This window comes from Rhinichthys klamathensis, unplaced genomic scaffold (assembly GCF_029890125.1).
Source record: "Rhinichthys klamathensis goyatoka isolate OS25496 unplaced genomic scaffold, OSU_Roscu_1.1 h1tg000339l_1, whole genome shotgun sequence".
Taxonomy (NCBI): domain Eukaryota; kingdom Metazoa; phylum Chordata; class Actinopteri; order Cypriniformes; family Leuciscidae; genus Rhinichthys; species Rhinichthys klamathensis.
This window is the reverse complement of record NW_026606853.1, coordinates 356,284-380,406: the sequence shown is the minus strand read 5'-3', so window position 1 is coordinate 380,406 and position 24,123 is coordinate 356,284. Positions and strand designations below refer to the sequence as shown.

General features: G+C 42.5%; 1 protein-coding gene across 2 annotated transcripts in view; it reads left to right on the top strand.

Annotated features, from left to right (window-relative positions):
* The window catches only part of bsnb (bassoon (presynaptic cytomatrix protein) b), a 95,078-nt gene that overhangs the window by 21,155 nt on the left and 49,800 nt on the right, over positions 1-24,123 (top strand). For both annotated transcript variants that reach the window (XM_056272487.1, XM_056272486.1), the window contains exons 3-4: positions 12,307-12,583; positions 12,620-13,194. In XM_056272487.1, coding sequence (XP_056128462.1) covers positions 12,307-12,583; positions 12,620-13,194 — 852 coding nt within the window. The remainder of the gene's footprint in view (positions 1-12,306; positions 12,584-12,619; positions 13,195-24,123) is intronic.

Sequence of the window (24,123 nt, the reverse complement as noted above, 5' to 3'; positions counted from 1 at the left end):
AGGGTGAGGAAGGGGGATGGAATGATAGAAGGAAAGAGAAAGTGGCGCTGACACACTCCAGTAGTCACCCACCAGCATACAGGAGGCGTTCCCACTCTGCCATTGGCTGATCCTCTATTTATAGCTCTTGCTGTGTCTCTACAATGATGCCAGAGAAAACGTGTGGAGGATCAGAGGCGAGAATGGGACGGAGAGAGCAATGATGGTGTGGAAATGCAGAAAACGAGAGGGTAAAAATTGATCAGGTAGCATGGAATCAATATTGAGATTTTTTTTATTGCAGTACTTATTATAAATGTTTTATCTGTGCACATCTTTTTTTAAAATTCACATTCCCTCGTAATCTTTAATTAAAATAACTTCCCCTCCCTTGCAGTGACATCTCATCTCTTCTCTGATGATGTGTTTATTAGCGCGAGGGCGGGGCAACCTGTCACTCACATGAGATCAACCAATAGCAAACCATGGACAAAATCAAGTCCCGCCCTACATTTTTTCTTGTTTGAGAAGCCGTTTCACCCGTATATACATCACAATAGGGAAGAAAAGACTATCACTGACAACTTCCATTTCATGCCGACTTTAAATAAGCTAAAAATAATTGTGCCTGTTTGGCTCATAAACACTGTTCCCCCTTAAAGCTCTGGGGTAATGATGGTAGAATATGAACATCATGAATTATTCTCACTCCACGAGTTCTTCGGAAGTACGTGAGGAAATCTGTGACTTGACGGGAACGTGAAAGTTAATAGATCGGTTTTGCATGCTGGCTCTTTATGTCTCCTGTCTTGTGGTTTTCACGCTATCTAGTGGATCCGTCATGAGACTGACAGCGGAAACTGAGTGTAGGGCCATCTGGGCAACAACACACACATCACAGCACAAACACAAAGAATACATGCACACACACACACTGCCACGACCCTAGAGATTTCATGCTATTTTTCCACCGTTACACAAATGTGCCCATGCAGGCAGCATTTGTGTGTTATTTGCTTACCATATGTAATGCTAAATATACAGACCGTATGTATTTTCAAGTGGATGAATGATGTCTTTTATAATTTTCTGACATTATAGTAGACATTTAGAGGTCAGATTTACCAACAGCTTGTGCCAGCGCAAACCCTCTTTTGGCGTTAAAACTACGGTCAGGACTTTCTAAAGAGACGCAGTGAAAAATTAGCGCTGAAAAGGCATGGACAGGGTCAATTTTACGGCTGATCTTATTGCATATGCATTTGTGGTTTACCATCAGACGCAACATTTATGGAAGGAGAGTATTTAAGTGAATAGTGTAAGGTTATTTACTAAGGTTTGCACCATTATTTACCACACAAAAAAAGCATGTCTTAAACCAGACTCTAATTTGCGCTGCTCTTGGTAGATTGCGATGGTCATTTAAGAAACTTTCCACTCCTATTGGTGGTTTTATGGAATTGCGCTTTCACGCTAATTTGCTCTGTTTAGTCAATCTGGCCCTAGGTATCCAAAAAGAAATCATGGATATATTAGTAGTGTTTGTAAAGGCTAATTGTGTTTGTGATTTGAGGTGAAGTAGCACAGTTTATGATGCTATTATTGTCAGATTCTTTTTATTGGAAATATATTATTTAAATGTAACATTAACAAACAGTTTCCGAGATCTTTATTTATTTAACTTTGCATGAGCAGTCGGGTACTTTGTTCAGTTGGGTATTTTTAATGCCGTTTGAGAAATATAGATTTTTTTTTTTTTTTTTTTTTTTTGTGCGAGCGAGATGAGTTAAAGGTGCAGTAACCAATTTCTGAAAAACACTGTTGAAAGTAGATCGGGCTGAGCACCACATCACACTTGTAGCCAATCAGAAGTAGGGGGCGTGTCCACTCATGATGGGGAAAGAGAGAGAGGGAGCAAGATGGAGATTTGAAGAAAGACTAGAAAGAGAGATGGCCAACAGACAATACAAAAGAGAAAAGGTCAGAGGAATATCCCTGGAAAAAGAAGGGTTATGATCAGGCAAGAGCTTTAGGATCCACGTAAATATTAGAAAAGCTTTCCTGCGCTGTAGAGATGCCTAGGTTGCGTTGTTTCTGAGTAACACTGGTTTTGCTGTTTCACAGCACCAAGATATGCTGTTGTTGTAATATTAGCTCTAGTAACAGGACAGTTTTGAGTGTCATTGTTTGTCTGGAGCTGGTGGGCTGCTGGTGACTAACAACCAACTCTTGCTTGTATATGCTCTTGTGTATGTTCATTTTTTGTTCTTCCTTGTCGTTTGTTCATCATCTTCGCTTTATTTTCCGCTAAGCATTATTTTGCTTCACCTCAGCTATGATAAAGAGACATCCCATCTTGCATTGCGTGATTGTGCATTTTGGGGGTGGAGCAATGAAGGGAGGAGCTGTATGTTTGGGTTGATTTCAAATGTCAGTGTTTCTCAGAAATCGCTTACTGCACCTTTAAGAGCCTTGTGCATACATTTACACTATGAGTGTCATTCACACAAATTCACTTTAAGGAACTAAATGTGTTAACGTGTTATCTGCGGACATATGATAAGATAAATCTCGGTTGAAAATTTGAATCGCCTGTGGCTATCCTTTATTTCCCCTTTTAGCACAGTCATATCAAACAGCACATGGTTCAGACGGGCTTGAGTTGATATTGAACTGATGTGTGAAATGGCTGCCGGTCTCTGAGGGCTGAGTAAGAATGCATCGCTCACCACGCAAACATGATTAATCAAACAATAGAGTACTGTGCTTTTCTTCTAAATGGCACTGTGTCTCGCTGCCTCTCCGAGACAATAGAATCTGTCATGCGTTAAAGAGACTGACGCACCACTTTTGGCGCTAATAAACTAAATATGCATTCATGTGCAAACTGTGTTGTAATAGAAATAGTTTCTGAGAAACAGGATGTTTTCTCCAATAAATGATATGATTCTGTGTGTTTTTATAATAGGAAAACACCTACTATGTTTTGCATAGCACAGATGTCTTCGCTAACGTTTTGATTACCTGAAGGTCATATTGTGGAATTATACAGTACCTTGTGGAATATTGTGGGCTATTCCGTCTATGCTGCATTCACAACATGTCGTAAATTACCATAATTACAAGTTGACAACTCGTAGAGTTTACTCAGAGCTGTTTACGTCCTTGGATTCTGAATTCATTTGTTTCTATGGCGATGGTCGTAACACTGAATAAGAGATCATTATGTGGGTGGCTAGCCAACTGTTTTGTGCTAGCTTTGCTAACAGTTAACCATGGTTTGTTTTATTATTATTAACTCTTATTAAATGACTGGAAATATCAAACAGAAATATGTGTTAGCTACCAAACCATCTGTAGCTTTTAACGCTGCAGCTTTGTTAAACTGGTGAAAATGGACAAGCAATGGACAGGCAAAATTAGAAAGTAAAGAAATAATAAATCAGTTTGGTCACGTCTAAATCTAAAACTTGAAATCTGTGAGTGAGAGTGAGCCAGTGAATAAATTAATGTCGCACCTGCCGCCATCAGTATTTGGCCTAGGACCTATGATCAAGTTTAAAAACTTGTATTATTATTATTATTATTATTATATTATTATCATCAACCTACTGAATGTATTATATGGAAGCATTGTAAAAATGAATGCATATAATTTTTCAAATAACAACAACAACAATAATAATAATAATTATTATTACTGAACTAATGATTGTATTACACTGAAGCAATGTAAACAATCCATACATTATTTTGTTTAAATAATTATCTAACATAAATGATTTAATAATAATACTTTATTATTATTATTATTATAACCAAACTACTGATTGTATTATACTGAAACAATGTAAAAATTAATAAACAATTTGTTTATGATTATTATTGATATTATTATGAAACTACTGATTTTATTACATTGAAACAATGTAAAAAAAATATGCTTTTGCTTTGACTACATAGTATATACTGTATGTTCCTAACATTGGAGCTGTCATAATATTTAATGTCTCCAACTTACAATTACGCATCCAACCAAGCTTTAAAAACCTTACAGCCACAAACTCATAATTATGGGGATTCTGACATGACGTGAGTGCAGCTATAGCTTAGCATTTTGATTTCCTCATTAATGGAGTTCAGTTTTCTCATTACTTTGTTATTGTGATCATTATTACTCACAGAAACATGTCACATTCATTACAACAAGCTGATGTAGTTTTTAATCATCTTTAAACACCTCAATTATAAGCTACCTATCAAGTGTATACTGTGGTACTCGGCAAAAAGAGTGTGCTGTACCTTCAGATCTCCTCACCGGCACATTTCCATTAATCAGCTTTATTTGTGCTTCATATGCTCTGATAAGCTGTCAGTTTGGTCTAATGCACGCAGAGAAGAATTAGTTTATGAATCTGGTGCCCGTGGAGACTGGAGTGAAGCTGTGTTGTTTTCTTCTGTGGTGTTTATAGAGATTTTCGAAGTATTTGGGGGCCCTCAGAATGCTCTTTTGATGTGTCTCGTCCCAGTTTCGGCTCGGCACTTTGCTACTGTGGATTGTTGTTAGGAAACTGCAGCATTCAGTCTGTCTCTCAACCACTTTAGTCTGGAAACAGGCAGCGGTTCGCCTCCTCGATCTGTCTCTCTGCTCTTATGTCTGTACGGCTGATGGGTCTCTATTTGTCTACAAGACTCTTTGATTGTGACTCCATCTGTTTGTCTGTTTGCCTTTCACCTGTTATCAATATCCATATCATTTTTGTCCTCTAGTTCTGTCTGTCTCACCAGCTGCGTTCTGTTCTGGGTATACATCAAGAAAACAGTCTTTTTCAAAACTAAGTGTACAACATGCGCAGATAGAAGACAGCAAGATATAGGGTGAACTCAGGTTGTTTGGGACACTTTACCCAAGTCATCTCAATGGCCAAAAGTGTCCCAATCACCCTGAATTCACCTCTATATATAATACACTCAATTATTTACTGTACTCACCTTCATTTTGTTCCAAACCTGAAGGACATTCTTTCCTCTATGGAACAAAAAATAAGATGCTTTAAGAATCTTAATACTGTTCTTTTTTTAATACAATGATATAGTTGGCAGGAATCACAGCAAACAAAAACTTTGCAGTCACGTGACTACCATGGATGCCTGGCGGGCAACAAACGGGTATTTTCAACGTAGAGTCCTGTAGTTCCAGGTCTTATGGGTCTTTTAGTAGCCATAAAGTCTGTTAGCGAGCTAGCTGCATAACTATGGACTAGGAATAGGATTAACTCCAAAGTAGCTAAATTGTGTAAAGCAGACATGGTTTTTTTAAGATAATCGAGCAGTAATAATTCCTCCGTAAATAATCTAGCTCTACTGTTGGGTCATCTCTGGTTCTCATTGAAAACCATAGATATCACAAACCTCAAAACACCAACTTTTGTATAGTAAAACTGGCGACGTCCTGGCAAGATCCTTGATTAGGGTTTCGTTGCTGGAGAACGACGTTCTCGCCCGCCAGCCAATACTTGTGACGTCACGTGCAAAGTATGAATACACTTAAAAATAAAGGTTCCAAGGTTTGGGTTCCCCAAAAAAAATTGTATTGAAAAGTTCTTAAAGGGATACTCCACCCAAAAATGAAAATTCTGTCATCATTTACTCACCCTCAAGTTGTTGCAAACCTGTATGAGTTTCTGTCTTCTGCTGAACACAAAGGAAGATATTTTGAAGAACGATTGGAACTTTGGCACCATTGACTTCCATAGTATATATATTTTTTCTACTATGGAAGTCAATGGTGCCAAACAACCGTTTGGTTCCAATCGTTCTTCAAAATTTCTTCTTTTGTGTTCAGCAGAAGAAAGAAACTCATACAGGTTTGCAACAACTTGAGGGTGAGTAAATGATGACAGAATTTTCATTTTTGGGTGGAGTATCCCTTTAAAAGAAAACCATGTTTTTCTCATTGTGAAGTACATTTTAATAATATAAAGAACCTTTTGTGGAAATGAAAGGTTCCATTGATCCATAGATGCTAATAAAGAACCTTTATTTTTAAGAGTGAAACTTGTGTGTACAAAGTCTTCTCAAGTCATACAATATATATATGTGTGTGAGGAACAGACTGAAATGTAATTTATTTTTCCGGTCAGCTGTTAATTCAATAACTGCTATGACCTGATCGTTGAGTCAGTGAGTTGAATGAATCATCCAGTTGGGTTTGTGAATCGAATTAGTCTGTTGACTTAAAAGAACAATTCATTCTCGGATCTGATACACTGTCTCAGTGATTTAGTCACATCATTTCTCAAGGTAACTTGTTGGATGGGAAGATTATCATTAAACGAGTGAAACATTATCTAACTTTCAGTCTGTTTTTTATATGTGAGAAGAGATGCGCTAAATTTATCCTGTGTTCCACAGAAAAATTAGACATATGACAAGACACGCACAGGCGAGTGACGCATGTACACAATTTCCCGTGAAAACTGTTCTGACAGATCTAAAATATAAACGCTTATAATATGCTTACCATAGTGAATCAGGGTAAGTCAAAAACACGTTTTGAAAGAAGGATTGATGATGTATTGGAAAAAGTTACATATAGTGTACCTTTTAAATATCACAGTTATTTTCTAGTTTGGAATGACACAATAGTCAGTAAACCAAAAATGTCATTTTAATGTGAACTTTTCCTTTAAATGTGACATTGAGTGTACAGTAAATATTTATTATTAACTGAGCACTGTAAGGATGCAGTATGTTCTGCGGCGTGTGTGTGAGTGTTAGTATTTAGCTCAGTGTCTTTGAGAGATTCTCCGCTTCTTGTGAATTCTCTCTCTCACACCAGCTGACTAATCAATACCTCGGGTGCTGCACCATCATTTGGGTGTAAATCAGTGTGTGTGTGTGGAAGCACTCTGAAGGATATTAGCATAAACCTGTACACATTTAGTTTCTCATAAATCAAATCTTTAAATCTTTGCACCATGCATAAGCACACATTGTTGCTTGTTTAAATGTGCACAAGTCCTGCATGTCCATACGCAATTCCCAGTTGAATGCAGTATATTGTCAGACTTGCAAGACTAACAGTGTTCATGTTAATCAGTATCTTCTTAGATGTTTGTTTGATGTTATGGAAATGGCTCTGTTTCATAATGTATGATGCATATATATTTCTTAATGGGTGTTTCTCAATTCCTGGAAGATGACTTCCTACACTGCATTCTTTCATCGTAGACACTGAATGTTTGTTTTTGAGTATTTAAATGTCATGCCTGTTGTGGTCATTCGAATCACTTTAATAGTATTTTTATGATTTTTTTTTTTTGGAGGCTGAGACATGTGATCACTAAGAGCTGCTGTTGTTCAGAAAAGGGCTCTGCAGGAAAAAATAACAGCAAACAGATTCGGAATGACATGAGGGTGAGTAAATAATGACAGAATTCAACAACCAAGGACACAGAGACAAAGATGATGATTATATAGATATACTATAGATATATTATAGCAAGACAGCATAAGAAAGTGGGAAATGACAGTTAGAATAAGAGAGAAAATATCAGCGTAGATTGGCACTGGTGACCCAATCCTGTTGTCTTTCTGTAATTACCCATCGCCCAATGGGTATAGAGGGTTTATCTGCTGTGTGTTTGAGTGACAAGTGCAGACATCACACACACACACACACACACACACACACACACACACACACACACGGTCTGGTCTGCTCTGTCTCTGCCACTCAAATTGGACTCTTGACTACTGTCCTTCAATATGATTGACAAACATTTCTAGAGACATTATCACCAACTAACACACACAGGCTCTAAGTTTGACCTGATGACCATCAAACAAACCCTTGCTGACTAAATAAAGTACATTTACACTACAAAATCTCAGCACAGAATCACCCCATACCCAAACAGCTGGTTAAATTCACAAATTGATGAGCCAGGCATCAAAAGGTCACAGATTATTTTTCAGGCCTTTTTAAATATTTACCACGATTAAATTAAAGGTTATGAATGACTGTGTTGGAGTTCAATCCCTCTAGAATGTTTGCAGTTAATAATTGTAAGAATAATGATTGCCTGTGACAGGTCTGGCTATTAGAAATCTGCTCATTATCTTTCTTCATAACCCAGAAGCTCATGCAAGCGAGAACATTTACTCACAAACGTAATTTCTGGAACAGTCATTAAGTCTTTATATTTCAGTAGTTGTTATTAGTTTTGTTAAATGGATTTATGCTGAAAAAAATGAAAAGTACTGTGATGATTTCAATTGAAAACCGTTTGTGCATATGTGTTCTTGTAGGAAGATAAATGATCTTACAGGTTCAGTTTTTAATGGCTGACCAATTGGATTTATTTCCTGATCTAGATATGTCCAAAATATAGATGTGCTGTTGCCAACATTAAGAGCTAACATTAATGTTTAAATCATTACATCATTATATTGATATAAAGCTGAATTTTCAGCATCATTCCTCTAGTTTTCAGTGTCACATGATCCTTCAGAAATCATTCTAGCTGATTTGCTGCTCAAGAAACATTTCTTATTATTATCAATGTTGAAAACAGTTGTGCTGCTTCATATTTTTGTGGTAACAGGATTTTTTGAAAAGTACAAAGTTCAAAAGAACAGCATTTATTATAAATGTCTTTAGTATCACTTGAGCTATTTTGATAGAGTCTATGCGTCTTAAAACTTACTGACCACAACCTTTCAAACAATTGTGTATATTGGTATAGCATTAGTGTTTACTGTACATGGTACAATGTCTGAAATATTTCAGTACTTGTTTGCACATGGCTGTTTTTCCCGTGGGGATGAACTGTAGATGACGGATGTTCGCCTGGTGTGAGTAGTCAATAATGAGACACACACTGTCATGATGTCAGAAGATGTTACATAAGCACTGATGTGATATTGATAGGCATCAGTTATCACACCTGAGCCAATGTGACCGCTATCTCATCTTAACCTGAGAGAGGTGTGTCTGTCACACACATTCACCTTGACCAGAGAGGGATGTTTTTTTTTTTTACAATCCAGAGAAAGAGAGATACAAAATAAATTTAGAATTTCAGAAAATTTGTTTTACAATGAGTCCTAACTATAGGGGTTTCATGGTTTGGCAACAATCGATAGAAGATCTTTATACGCACAGTATTATTTTTTTCTGTGCAAATTATGTCAATTATGTCATCTCTATTTTGTGGCATCGTGCTGGTTATCACCACCCTCATTCATCCAAAGTCACGTTCAACATAACCTTTACTAAACATAAAATATAGAACTAGACAATGTTGGACCCTTAAAGGTAGGGTAGGTCATTTTCAGAAAGGCTAACAATAGCAAGTTAGCTTTGAAAGCATAAGATCCCACCCACCTTTCAGAGCGTCTACAAAGCCACGCCTCCTTTAAAACACATGAACGCATACAGCAGGGAGCAAACAAAAGCGTCATGACTACCTCACCTCTCAAAGCTCATAACATTAATATAATAATGAACATAAACAACTTAAAGAGCACTGATCTGTCCCACCTGACTGCTGAAGATTCATTTCTGCGTTGATAGTGTTGCAATTGAAATGCAAAAAAAGTATGTCACAGGTTTTCGTCTCTTCCAGATTACCGTAGTTATGGTGTAAACTCATTGTTTTGGTTCAGGAGGAACTGTAAAAGTTGCGGTGCTCGGTGACTGACATCTGTCTGACTCATAGCATGAAACGTGCTGATAACGTGTGATGTCTGCGATGTGTGATGTGTGCAGGTGCGTGGAGATATGAAAGTGCATACGCTGTCAGGCAGGTAGGACATTGTATCATTGCATTCAGACCAAATACAATGATTGGACAAACATTTTATGCTCTTTGGCATTCCACAGACAAGATATATAAATATAAATACATTTAGACCACTTAACACTTAGCCACTTAGTGATTGCTTTTAGGATGTGAAGAGACTTTCAACCAGCATAACAGAAATGTATCTGAACAAATCACCTACCCCGTAGGTGATTTGTCATGCTAACAAATGTCTAAATGTCATTGCACAGAAATCATGCTAAACTTGTTCTTAAACAAATTTCTTTCTTTCAGCTTAAGGTGTCAACATCCTCAAGGGATGAATTTTTATTGCCCTTTTGTTTATTACTTGACTCCACCTGTGGCACAATTTTGCATAAATATGATACGCTTCTATCTGCAGCAATCACAATCATTGGCCTCTAATCTTCAGTAGAAGGCAGTTTAGCACACACTTGTCCGTTTCCTCCACCAGCTCTAAACAGAAACTCCCACAGAGTAACCAGTGTCATATCGTGTCAGTCGAGCTGTCAGATGTTACAGTTTTGTTTGATATGATTTGTCGGACAGTTATATTAAATCCGGCATGTCGTGTCTCAACATGTCAGTTCCAAATAACGCATCAGCGGACGGACACTAGACAGGCTAATATACTCAACATCAAACCCTCATATGGTTATAATCCATTCATGAAGTCAAATGTCCTAACCGGACATCAGTTGCGCCTTTTGATCCTATTACTGAATCCTATTTATCTGTGGCAGCATGTCATCTGTCGTAGATTATGAAGCAATTGTGCTAGCTGTGTCAGTTAGGTAGTTAGTGCTGCTGATGCTGTCTCATTTCCTGTTACACTGGTCAAATGAGCTGATGGTATTATAAAATCTGCTACTATTTCTAATTGCAGTATTAGCTTTATAAGTACCTATTAAGGGTGTACTCACACTAGCCAGTTTGAACCGTGCCCGAGTGCGTTTGACCACCAAAGCGCGGTTCGTTTGACTAGTGTGAGTGCTCCGAACCGTGCCCGGGCGCGGCTCGATTAGCCGGCCCTGGCCCGCTTGGAAGAGGTGGGCCAGAGCACGGTTCAGTTGGACTCGGGCGCGGTTCGCATGCAGTGTGAGCGCTAACCGTGCTGGAGCACGGAACAGGACGAGTGATGTCATGGTTTTGCGACGCTCCAAAACCAACACAGTCCGTAATCAAAGCTGCAAAGTCCTTGCTGCACTTCAGCTGGTACCTTGCAAACCTCCTCATACGAGCAGCACGATTACGTGAAAATTTTCGCGCCACTAAGGCGACGCATCTGTTTAACAACAGGCTGTGAGAGGGCTGTGGACCACCGTGGACCAAACGACACAAAATTATCCACAAAGAAAACAGAGCGATGGACTCCATTGTGTTCAGAGAGCGCCGCTCTTCTTGTTTATCCCGAAACCGTCGCACGCACCATAATGACGTAAGCGTGCTCCGGCACGAATGCTGAAAACCCTATGTGAGTGCAGGCCAGAGGGGGAGTGGGGAGGGGGGACAATCGTACTCGGGCCCGGTTCATGGCAACCGTGCCTAGTGTGAGTACACCCTAAGTATTACAAGCCGATTTTGGGGATTTTTTGCTAAACTTCTTGTTCTGAGTGTTTTGTAGCATGTTTCTATGTGGTTACTGTGGTGTTGGAAGGTGGTTGCTAACTCAAATTAGCACACCCCAAGGTCCTGGATTCTGTAGTGGTCATCTCTGTGCACTATTTCTTTCAAAGACTTTACTGAGTTCCTGAGGGTTGAAAGGCATTGTCTATCATTATTATTTTCCCTTTCCAGTGCCCATGCCTTGTGCTGTTTGGATCACAGTATCTATGATATTCTGGTCCCTAGATACAGATCTTGTCCAAGAGTGTCAAATCCTGCCCTTGGAGGTCCACCTTCCTGGAGATTTTAACTCCAACTCTCATTAAACATGCCTGAACCAGCTAGACAATATCTTTAGGGTTACTCAAAACATCCAGTAAGGTTTATTGGAGAACTTTGGATTTAGACTATGAAACGTGGCTCTCCAGAAGGCTAAACAAGCTAATTAAGGTCTTCAGGGTTACTTGAAACTTCCAGGTAGGTTTATAGGAGAAGGTTGTACTGTAGATAGACTCTGTAAGGTGGATCTCTGGGAGCAAGATTGGGCACCCCAGATCTTACTCCTTCAAAGTAAGTCTATGGGATTCCCCCCCTCTATTTTATTGGACACAAGGTGAAATCGTATGTGTGATCACTTTGAAAAGTAATAGCACACCACACCTCACTTATAAGCAGTAACACAAGTTACATGTATGTACAAAAGTGAAATACTTGGGATTAGTCATTTGTTCACATCCTTCTCAGTATTGCAAGCAACCTGCTGCTATGTCTTGTCTTCTAGTTCACTTTCTTTTCTTCATCTTTTCACCTTGACATTCTTCATTATGTAAATTAATGTCCAAATCTTCTGATATAATGACATAGTCAGTAATTGGTTCATTGTCTTTCCCAGGTGCAAGAGTGGTTGTGTCTGAACTGTCAAATGCAGAGGGCGTTGGGGATGGATATGGAGACGCCACGGTCGAAAAGCCAGCAGCAGATCCACTCACCGTCCCAGCCCAGCAAACCTCTACCCCAGCCTGTATCCCAGCCCACGGCACCCCCACAGACCCAGCCTCAGCCCCAACCTCAACCTCAACCCCAACACCAACCTCAACCTCAATCCCAGCCTCTACATCAACCTCAACCTCATCCTCATCCTCAACCTCAGTCCCAGCCTCAGTCCCAGCCTCAGTCCCACCCTCAGTCCCACCCTCAGTCCCAGCCTCCCCCAGAAGCTAAAAAGTTTACCTTTCCTCAAGCTGCCCCTCAAAGCAAACCTCCTGCTCCTGGCGCTGTTCCTCTACCAGGCATGGCCAAAGCCCCATCCCAGCCTGACCTGTCCCGGTCAGGCCCCGGATTCCAGCCTCAGGGCCCACGACAGGACCAGACTCGCAGCGCCGGAAGTTCCCCATCCCGCCAACCTCCTCCACCAGAACAGCCCTTCGGGAAACTCTTCGGTTTCGGCGCTTCGCTTTTGAACCAGGCCAGTAGTTTGATATCAGTGGATCCGGTGCAAACCACACCGCCAGCCCAACAACCTTCCTCCCCCAAGCCCCCGCAGAAGCAGCCGGGATCCCCCGGGCCTGGGCCTGGGCCTGCAGCAGGTATTAAACCTGCAGCCCAGCCAGTTCCATCACGGCAGGAAGTTTCTCCAAAGCCCAAAGTGTCCTGTCCACTGTGTAAGACTGAACTAAACATGGGAGATCCAGCCAAGACCCCGAACTACAACCTCTGCACCCAGTGCCACACCCAAGTCTGCAACATGTGCGGCTTCAACCCCACGCCTCACCTGACTGAGGTAAGATGAGCTTTATTTTTTTTTTATCTGGGCGATTGTGTACTTTTGTAAGGTTTTAAATTGTAGGTCCTTGGTATTAACTTGCATCATCCAAGTATTTGATGACATTGTTGCATCAGCTCAGTTTAATTTGTTTTCTCAATAATTGTTGTTTGACAGGTGGCCAGAGTTGTTCTTTGGCAGATTTTTGTCTGACCGGTTATAGTATTATTTAAGTCCACAATGAATAACCAAGATAAGTATTTGCCTTAGGCTAAATTTCATCACATAGTTTTATCTTGGTCAGACTAGTCTTTAGTTCATGCTGCTGTAATAGGTTTTTCTTTTTTGAGACTACTCGATTTACAGATATTGTGTGGCCAAGGGTTAGTTTAGAAAATGACATGGAGGCGTATTATGATACGGTTTTCAGATTTCAAAGATCATTCATTGCATAATATGATATTGTACATACCGGTTGTATCATATTAATATGGTAATATGTTATTTAAAGTGGTAGCGTTTATCTGTAACGTTGCATATTGATTTTACAAAAAAAGGTCTATATTTTATATATAGTTTTCAGATACGTTACTTTAAGAACTATTTCTTAATAAAGACATTACATTCAAACTTATATTCTCAACAGTGTATACCAAAATGTTGCTATTATGGCACTGCTATATTTTATGGCTAATATGGCACTGCCGTATTAATGAGAACATCTCAGACACTTTGACATTTTCACTTGAGGTCAATTCAGAGCAGTAATCTGTTCTTAGGAAAATGAGCCTTAGTGGCAGTTTCAAAATATATTTGAAAAGTAGCCAGATTTAGAAACATTTCTTGACCTTTAAGCTACCAAAGAACTGTTGAAGTGAGTCGATAGACAAAAACGTTTTCTTTTTTATGCAAGCCTTCTTGATTGAATGGGAATCAATAGATTATCACAAATGGCATTTTGCATTTGAATGCAGAGATTCTGGTCAGAGTATATGATGTATTCACATTTGAAGGATTTCAGATATATGCAATGTATTTTTTAATTAAATAATGAAATTATAAGTTTATATTTTTTGAGCTGTACCTCCACTGAGGTTTACTGATATAATTTCCTCAGTCAGATGCTGATTGCTGCAAAGGTTGTTCGCAACAACGGCGATGCAGCTTTGAAAATTGAAGGCAGATATTTTTCAATACATTATTGATATCTGTATGATGAGATACATCATATTGAGAGAGTCTTTCCAGACCTTCATCTGTTTTCTTTTCTCTTTCAGTCTGTGAGGAGCGGGCTTAGTCAGAGTATTTCTGAAAACTCTTTCACATTTGTATCACCTGTCCTGATATCTTTGAAGTCGTGCATTACTGTCGAGCTAAAAGCCATCAAATGGCTCACTGCCCCTCAGGTCAACAGACCGTGAGCGCACAGACGGTTTCATTTCCTTCCAATAAAGTAACGATCCTCATGCAAATTGTTCTCATTGATCGCTTTTAGGCTACTTAATTCAGAGGCCAGCTAAGTTGACCCTGCCCTGTTAGCTGTGCTGGAAAGTTCTGTCATGACAGAAAGAAAAGCTGGGAGAGTTTTTCACCTAGACAGCATAAGGATAAATATGCAAATCAGGCCTGCCTGATTGAATGATGGCAGTAATAAGCTTTCAGGGAAGTGTTGCATTGTTTTATGAGCTCACTCAGTCTTTACACACAGCTGTGAAGTCATTAATGCTGGATAATCTTAAGAGAATACCATCGGTTGTCTTTCTCATGATTTTAAGAGGAAATAAATGGTTACATTTAACATGAAACTGAAAGGGCATGTGCAACCTATTTTACTTTACAGTTTGGATTTACTGTTGACTTTAAAGGATGTTGGCAGCAGTTCTCTTTCATAGGTTCACTCAACGCTGCGGAAAGCGCAGTGGGATATCCTCTGGATGTGCCGATTGTCTGAAGCCCTATAGAATCACGCCAATCCATTGGCTGATGGCGCTCGCGCAAAGCTGGCTCCGCCCCGACGCTCTTACGTCGTAGCATGATGTACGCGCGCGCGCCATCTTCTCCTCAGATTTCTCTGCCTTCACGAAGCGGTCACATCTCGCCCTTCGTGCGGTTTTTCTGAGCCCGAATTCTTCAATTCAACTTCAGCTTTCGTCTCGACACTTCAGCGACTGGTATAAGTGGAACTCTGTTCTCCTTACAGTGAAGTGTCATGGATTATCGACGCTGCTCTCCGCCATGCGTTCGTTTCATCTCGAACGACGACCCTCACAGTAAGTGTGTTAAATGTATGGGTTTTTCGCATGCGCGTGAGGCTGTATTAGGATTGTCGAAATGTAAATTTTGTGACAATCTCCTTCTCAAAACCCTCCGCTCTAGACTCGCGGTTTTTGAGAAGGAGACATTCGTTTCCCCCCGTCGCGCTCCCGAGACTGCTGAGGCCTCTCGTGGATCCGCGGCCTGGGGTTCGGATGTTGAGCTCGAGGATATTGAGTATGAGCAGACGGGCCTCGCCCTTTCTCTCCCTCCCTCTCCCGAGCACGCACGCGGCGCGGTTGAATTCGCGCATGATTATTTATGTCCCAGCCCGGGAGCCCGCGAATCGGTTTCTTTCGGTCTGGATGACGTTATTTACACTGCAGCCTCCGACTCCGAGGATTTCGGGCCTGCTCTGGCTGATGACGTTATCCCGCCTAGCGGCCAGGACGCGCGGCCTACTCCGGCCTACACTGAGCTTATTGAGGTGCTGTCGCGCGCTACAGAGAAGCTCTCTATTGACTGGCCTGATGAGCCCCGCGAGTCTCAATCGTCCAAACTCGACGAGAGGTTCCTACGTGGCCCTAATTCTAGGCCAGAACGAAGAAAGCTGCCCTTTTTCAGCGATCTGCATCACGAGATCTCCAGATCCTGGAAGCAGCCATTCTCCGCACGCCTAACTAATGCGGCAGCCGCTGACTTCACCAACCTTGTTGGTTTTGTGGAGCAGGGTTATTCCGCTATTCCAGCGGTCGAGGACACGCTGGCTAACCACCTCGCCCCGTCGTCTGCACCGTCTTGGAAGGCGCGTCCCCTTCTTCCTTCCAAGGCTTGTAGGACTACTTCCTCCCTTATTGGGAAGTCTTACATGGCGGCTGGTCAGGCAGGCATGGCCCTGCATACCATGGCCATCCTTCAAGCCTACCAAGCGGACGTCTTGAAGGACATGGATGAAGGAGAGGGACTGACGCCCGAAGCTGTCAAAGAGCTTCGCAAAGCCACAGATCTGGCCCTAAGAGCCACCAAGCACACTGCTCGGGCTGTAGGTCGCTCTATGGCGGGCTCGGTTGCTGCAGAGCGCCACCTCTGGTTGAATCTCACGGAGATCCGAGACAAGGATAAGAGTTTCCTCCTGGATGCCCCTATCTCCCACTCAGGTCTTTTCGGGGAGGCGGTCAACACGGTGGTTGACAAGTTCCGCGCCGCTAAGTCTCAGTCGGCCGCGTTCAGGCAGTTTATGCCCAGGAGGGTCAGAGGGCCCAGTGACTCCAACCCTCCCCCTTCTCAAACCCGAGAACGCTCTGCTCATAGGGCTGAGTTCCCTACTAGCAGGAGTGACCCGGCTCGCCACCCACCAACTACTGTCTGGGGAGCCCGAGGTCGTCCATTTCCTCGCCAGCGCCCTCACAAGCGCCTTCAGCTGAAGCGGTCCAACAAATCGGCCGCTCCAGCCTCCTCGAGCCGTTCCTGACCCGCAGGGCAGGAAGAGGAGAGCCTCATCAGATCTACGAGGTTGGGACAGACCGCGCAAGCGTTTCTGCCCTCCTCCAGCCGGCTCTCCTCATCCAACCCTGTCACCTTCGCCACCCAGCGTGTTTCGAAGTGCAGGTCCTGTTTCACTCTCTTCACCCAGTCCGGCGCAGGAGGAAGGAGACGCATCTTGCTTTCTCCCCTCGCTCCCGGTGCACGTTACACCCGCCAATCGCTTCCTCAGAGGCACAGTTCTTTTTCCTCTGGAGCAGGCGGACCCAGTTACTTCTATCCAGGTGGTGGTACCCCCCAATACGTGTCAGGACGCCAAGCGCTCTCCTCCACGGTCAACCGCGCCTCCCCATGGAAACCAGCGCGACACCCTACCTCAGGTATGTCCCTTGCACTGCAACACTCCTCTGCCTCTATCACATTTCGTTCAAGAATGGGAGCGTTTACCAGGGGTATCGCCTTGGATCCTTCGCACAGTTCGGCTCGGCTACACGCTTCAGTTTTGTCGCAACCCCCCCTGCTTCAACGGGGTCTTTCCTACTGTAGTCGACAGCGCCGCTCAGGCTTCTGTACTACAGCAGGAGATTTCATCCCTTCTGCTGAAGGGGGCGATAGAAGAGATTCCTTCGGGGGAAGTCGAACAGGGCTTCTACAGCCGTTACTTCCTGGTCCCGAAGAAGGGGGGCGGCCTGCGGCCGATACTAGATCTTCGCCGGTTGAATTTCTCTCTTTACAAAGGAAAATTCAAAATGTTGACGCTGAAGGCCATCATATCTCATATCCGGCGGGGGGACTGGTTCGTGACGGTAGACCTCAAGGATGCTTATTTCCACATCCAGGTCGTACGGCGACACAGGAAGTTCCTCAGGTTCGCCTTTGGAGGGAAAGCGTACCAGTACAGGGTCCTCCCCTTTGGCCTCGCTCTAGCGCCAAGGACGTTCACAAAGTGTATGGATGCTGCTCTGGCCCCGCTGCGGCTCCAGGGCATCCATATACTCAACTACCTGGACGATTGGCTCCTTTTAGCCCACTCCAGAGAGTTGGTGACTCACCACAGGGACATTGTCCTCCGTCATATTCAGTCTCTCGGTTTGAGGCTGAATACGGAGAAGAGCGTTCTTACTCCAGCTCAGAACACGGTTTTGTTGGGGGTATGCATGGACTCCGTTCTTATGCAGGCCCGTTTGGCTCCTGCACGGATTTCCAGTCTGGTGACATGTCTGTCCCGTTTCGCACTAGGCCAGCATGTTTCCGTGAGCACCTGCCGCAGACTTCTGGGCCTTATGGCCGCGGCCTCCCCTGTGCTACCTCTGGGGCTGCTCCACATGAGACCTTTTCTGTGGTGGATGAAGCTCTCAGGGGCTCGGCCCACGGGGCCAGCCTTTCGCCTATTGAAGGTGTCGCGCAGTTGCTTTCGCGCCCTGTCAATCTGGCGGGACCCCCTCTTCCTTCAGAAAGGAGTCGGTATGGGTGCGGTATTCCGTCGCCAGATGGTTACGACGGATGCCTCTCTGACCGGCTGGGGAGCGGTTTTCGAGGGCAGGCCAGCGTGTGGGGTTTGGACTGGCGAGACCCTCTCGTGGCACATAAACAGCTTGGAGCTGAGGGCTGTCTTCCTGGCTCTTTGCCACTTTCTCCCTTTCCTCGAAGGACACCATGTCATTGTCAGAACGGACAATATGGCAGTAGTGTCCCATGTAAACAGACAGGGGGGTTCACGATCGCGTACCCTAGACAGGCATGCGCGTCACCTTCTCCTGTGGTCCCAGGACAAGTTCCTCTCTCTGAGAGCAGTTCATGTCCCAGGGATTCTGAACCTCGCAGCAGATTTTCTGTCGAGGCAGAAGCTCAGGTCTGGGGAATGGATGTTGAACCGCCAGTCGGTGGCCCTGATCTGGGAGGTGTTCGGAAAAGCGGAAGTGGACCTCTTTGCATCTCAGGAGTCGTCCCAATGCCCGCTTTGGTTCTCTCTGAGCCCTCCAGCTCCATTGGGGATAGATGCGTTCGCCCACCCTTGGCCGATGCAGAAACTCTATGCCTTCCCGCCCATCAAGCTGATCCAGGCGGTTCTGTCCAGAGTGAGGGAGAGCGGAGTCCGCCTCCTTCTGGTAGCCCCATTCTGGCCGTCCCAGCCATGGTTTTCGGAGCTGATCCCTCTGTTGGAATCCTCCCCCTGGGAGATACCGGTCAGGGAGGACCTGCTTTCCCAGCTTCAGGGCAGGATATGGCATCCTCGCCCCGACATTTGGAAGCTGTACGTTTGGCCTATCAGAGGCCGTTAGCTTTAAGCTTTGATCTCCCAACCGACGTTCAGGAGACTATTGCGAATGCTAGAGCCCCTTCGACGAGGAGGCTATATTCCTCCAAGTGGAGGGTGTTCGAGGCGTGGTGCTTAGCACATGATAGGAACCCAGTTAGCTGCCCAGTAGGCTCAGTGCTGGAATTCCTGCAGGAAAAGTTTGCTTCCGGAGCGGCCGCTACCACTCTCAGAGTGTATGTCGCAGCTATTGCTGCTCATAGAGAATCGGATGAGATTCCCTTGGGGAAACTGAGGTTAGTTTCGGCCTTCATGCGTGGGGTTAGGCGCCTGAAACCGGCTCGCCCCCCTAGTGTTCCCTCGTGGGACCTGTCAGTCGTCCTGGAGGGTTTGACAGAGGCTCCCTTCGAGCCCTTGGAGTCAGCTCCTGAGCGGATTCTGACTCTTAAGGTTGCTCTTTTGTTAGCTTTATCTTCACTGAAGCGGATAGGGGATTTGCAGGCTCTCTCTATTAGTGAGTCATGCTTGGACTTCGCTCCTGGCCTGGTTAGGGTTACCTTGAGGCCGAGGTCGGGGTATGTACCCAAGGTTCTTTCCACGGCGTTCCGCTCTCAGGTTGTTAACCTTAATGCTTTCCACCCTCCTCCTTTTGCCTCTGAGGAAGAAAGGAAACTTAACTTGCTCTGCCCGGTCCGTTCTTTGAAGTTGTATGTAGATCGCTCAAGCGGTTGGAGGAAATCAAACCAGCTCTTGGTATGTTTTGGTGCTGGCCGCCGCGGGCTTGCAGCATCAAAGCAGAGGATTTCCCACTGGGTAACGGACGCTATTTCGCTGGCTTATGAGGTGCGTGGTTTGCCTTCACCTCTTAGCATCAGAGCGCATTCCACCAGAAGTGTGGCTTCCTCTCAAGCTCTCTTTAGAGGGGCCCTCTTGGAAGACATTTGTGTGGCGGCAGGTTGGTCCTCTCCGCACACCTTTGTGAGGTTCTATAATTTGGATCTTGACATGACTCCAGGTTCCCAGGTTCTATCTGCTTGAACCTATCATGGTTGTTCTTATTTGGTCTGGTACCGGTTATGGCAGCGCTTAGCTTGGCGAGTTTGGTATTTCGTTCCCACTGCGCTTTCCGCAGCGTTGAGTGAACCTATGAAAGAGAACGTCTCTGGTTACTTACGTAACCTATGTTCTCTGAATAGGGAACGAGACGCTGCGTTCGCTGCCAAGCTCCTCGCGCTGCCGACAGTTTTTCTTTTCGGCAGAGAAATCTGAGGAGAAGATGGCGCGCGCGCGTACATCATGCTACGACGTAAGAGCGTCGGGGCGGAGCCAGCTTTGCGCGAGCGCCATCAGCCAATGGATTGGCGTGATTCTATAGGGCTTCAGACAATCGGCACATCCAGAGGATATCCCACTGCGCTTTCCGCAGCGTCTCGTTCCCTATTCAGAGAACATAGGTTACGTAAGTAACCAGAGACGTTTCTTGTTGTTTGTCTTAGTTTGTGTCTCATCTGACCTTTTCTGCTTACTAGTTTGACCCCTTGTGGCATTGATGCTCATGTTAAGGCTAATATTAGAGGTGTACCTGATGTTACTCTGTCCTTTTATGTTCTACGTTCTTGTATTCATGGATCGTGGAGCTATATCTTTGTACATATTCCTGCCATGCTGAAAAACACTGCTTAAACCAGCTTTTTCCAGGTCTCTTAGCCTGGCCAAGCTTGTATTTGGTCTAGTTGGTCAACCAACTTATTTTCCAGCTTAAACATGCCTTAAACTTCTCAAAACCCATCAAAACAGACAGCAAAAAAATAAAAATAAGTGTTTGTCTTGTTTAACATTACAAATATCTTCTTTTTTTTTCTCAATCAAAATGCATTTAATTAAAGGAATATGAACCTTCAACCAGGAAAATAAAAAGTATTTAAATTAAATTAACAAGAAAAAATATCTGCCAATGGGTAAGAAAAATAATCATCTTTTTTCTTCGAATCTAAATTTTTCTTACACCACCACTGTTTTTTTCTTGTTTGAAGCATTTTTCAGAAAACAAGACTTCATCTTTGTAATTTTATTCAAGTTTATCTTGAATACCCCCCCCCCCCCCCCCCCCCCCCCACACACACACACACACACACACACATGGAATCTAGACTGATGCTCTAACATTTATAAAGTGCACTTGAATACCTCTAGTCTGAAACATAGTGAGCTGCCTACACAGACAACATTTTAAGGCATAGATCTATTCTGATGTGAAGGCTGTGCCAAATAGTTGGCACACAGAATAAATCATTGTTTAAATCAATATTTCCGTCTACTTCTTTAGCAAAAACATCTAAACATCCCTAAAACAAGATCAATTGACTTGAGAAACAAAACTGCATTAGATAAGACTTGTTTAGTACTTGGAAAAGGGACAAAAATACTGAAATCTAAGGCATTTAAATCTTGGATGGCAGATGTAGATAAAAAGCTAATTTTAAGTTAGAATACACAAATATTAGGTGAAACAGTCCATTTTAAGTATTTTAGTTAATGAGCTAAAAATGTTGCTGAGTAAGACTGCATACATTTGTTTATAATACAACCTTTTTCTGCTGGATATTGTTGTACTGAGAGTAACAAATAAACAGCGATTTTTGAAATATCTCTTCAAATGCGTGTGATGAAGCCTCTAGAGGCCCCTCGCAAAACCCTCGTCATATTTGCCACATATTTATTTATATCAGCCAGCGAAAACTAGGTCTGAATAATATAGGAACAGCATGTGGCCTACATGGCAGAAACACAATTAGGGTGACAGACACTTACTGCAACTGCAACACAACAAATATACCCTAAATAAAACACCATAATTGGCATATAATTTATTTTAAAGCGTAATAAACTGACATAAAATCTGCTACACTTTTATTATCTTTGTCATGATTCAGATTTTTGTAGTACTGCCAAAAATACATTTTTATATCTGAGATGATGTCACCTCGCTGAATTAAACATGAATGATGAGCTCATGTGGCAACATTGTAGCCGGCTACTGTTTAAAAGATTTATTGTTCTGTGTTGCATACTTTCACATACTTAAAAAAACAATTGCATGCAGTGTAAACTTTGCAGTATGAAGTAAGAACATGGAACACGGCAATGATTACTCAAATGAGTCATTGAATCATCTTTTGAAATTTGAACGAATTTACAGTATTTGGTAAAATTACTATTATGGGCTCTCCATGCCAGATAAATATTATGATCCTCTTTTATCCATAAGTGGCAATTGGCAGATTTTTTTTTTTTTTTTTTGGTGGATTGAGTTTGCAGTTTCGCAGGCATCTTCAGAGCAAAACAACTGCATGGGGAAAAGGGGGTGTGTATTTTTAAATCACAGACCTAGATATTCATAATGCATAATTTATCCTCACTAGCACGTAGACCCTGCTTCATATATTCATTTGGTTGAGATGCCGTTTTAAGATGTGTGACTGTGCACGTATGCGTGTTTGTTTGGATGTGCTATCCTGTGAAGACAAGAGAAAGAAAGCAGACATACTTGTTCCATGAATCGTGAAATTCCACTGCAGTTTGGACGGCATTCTGTATTATGTCAGAAATAAAAGGTTGAATCAATGTTACAAAGCCTTCCAAGAACATGTCATATTTCACTTCCAAAAGGTGATTTACCAAAAATACCAAAAGGACAGAAATAAAATGTAATACTTTAGAAATGTAATACTGTAAGCCTTTTTTTTCCTGAACCATTATTTTCATGACAATTAAGTATATTATTCCCCCAATTGCAATTATTGTAATGTGGAAAATATATGATTAATATATGTAAATATATGATAAACATATGATAAACAATATTAGATATACAAATAATTGTATTAGAGTATTTTTTTGAAAGATGTTCATTAATATTTCACATTGCAAAAAAAATCTTTAAATGGATCATGGCATGAAGAAATCTAATTTGTCTTGACATATAAGAGGTCTTTGTACAATTAAAACATCCTGCAAATTTTCATAGCCAAAATGTTCTCATTACAAACAATGCATTTATTTAAACAAGCTCTAAAAACGGCTAGTTTTGATATTGTGGAGTATGTGACGTCACACTGGCAAATATATTTGCATATGACTGCCTCCAGAGCAAGACATCGACGAATAGTTTTACATCATCACACCATAGGCCCCGCCCACTGGCATTCAGTCGTTTAACGGCTGACATTTGCTGCACTGGATGTAAGCGTAGCGTTGCATCAAAAGCAAACAGAACCCATTATAATCAGTGACGCTGTCTACACTGGATACAGTGTACAGATGTGTGTTCGGTTTCTGACGTACTCCACACACTTGAGTCTGCCGACAACAGGACAAATGGAAGAGTGAGGGACTGTCAGAAACAAGTGGATGGTTTATTTTAATGGCGTCCGGTATCGCGTCGGAGGATTGTATGTTTGTTTGGAGCATTTTCTTTTGTAAAAGTCATGACCTCCATGTAGAGAATGAAGCTTATTTTATGCAAAATATTATTTATTTTCCTCTTTATTTTGAAGTGAAATGTGACATGTTTTTGTGACCCAAAAGCTCAATTTTCATATTTTCCCCTCTCTGTATATCATAGAATAAGACTGGTACCCTTAGCCTGTCTCTTATTGATTTGATAGCCTGTTGTCAGTGTCCTTTATTTCTTCTAGAGCTGAATGTGTGTGTGTGTGTGTGTGTGTGTGTGTGAGAGAGAGAGATCGTTTCTCATCAGTGTTTGATTGTGATAGCCATGTTTCGCTTCACTTCACTTGTGTTCTGAAATTCTCATTCCAGACCTTTCCTTCAAACATGACGCTAACATCTCTCCATTATTACCAATTCCAGCCTGTAGTGCTTTACTTCAGGAATTTTGTGGTCCGAAACATCAAGTGGCTTTTCAATGTACTCTGCGGATACCGTCTGTGCCG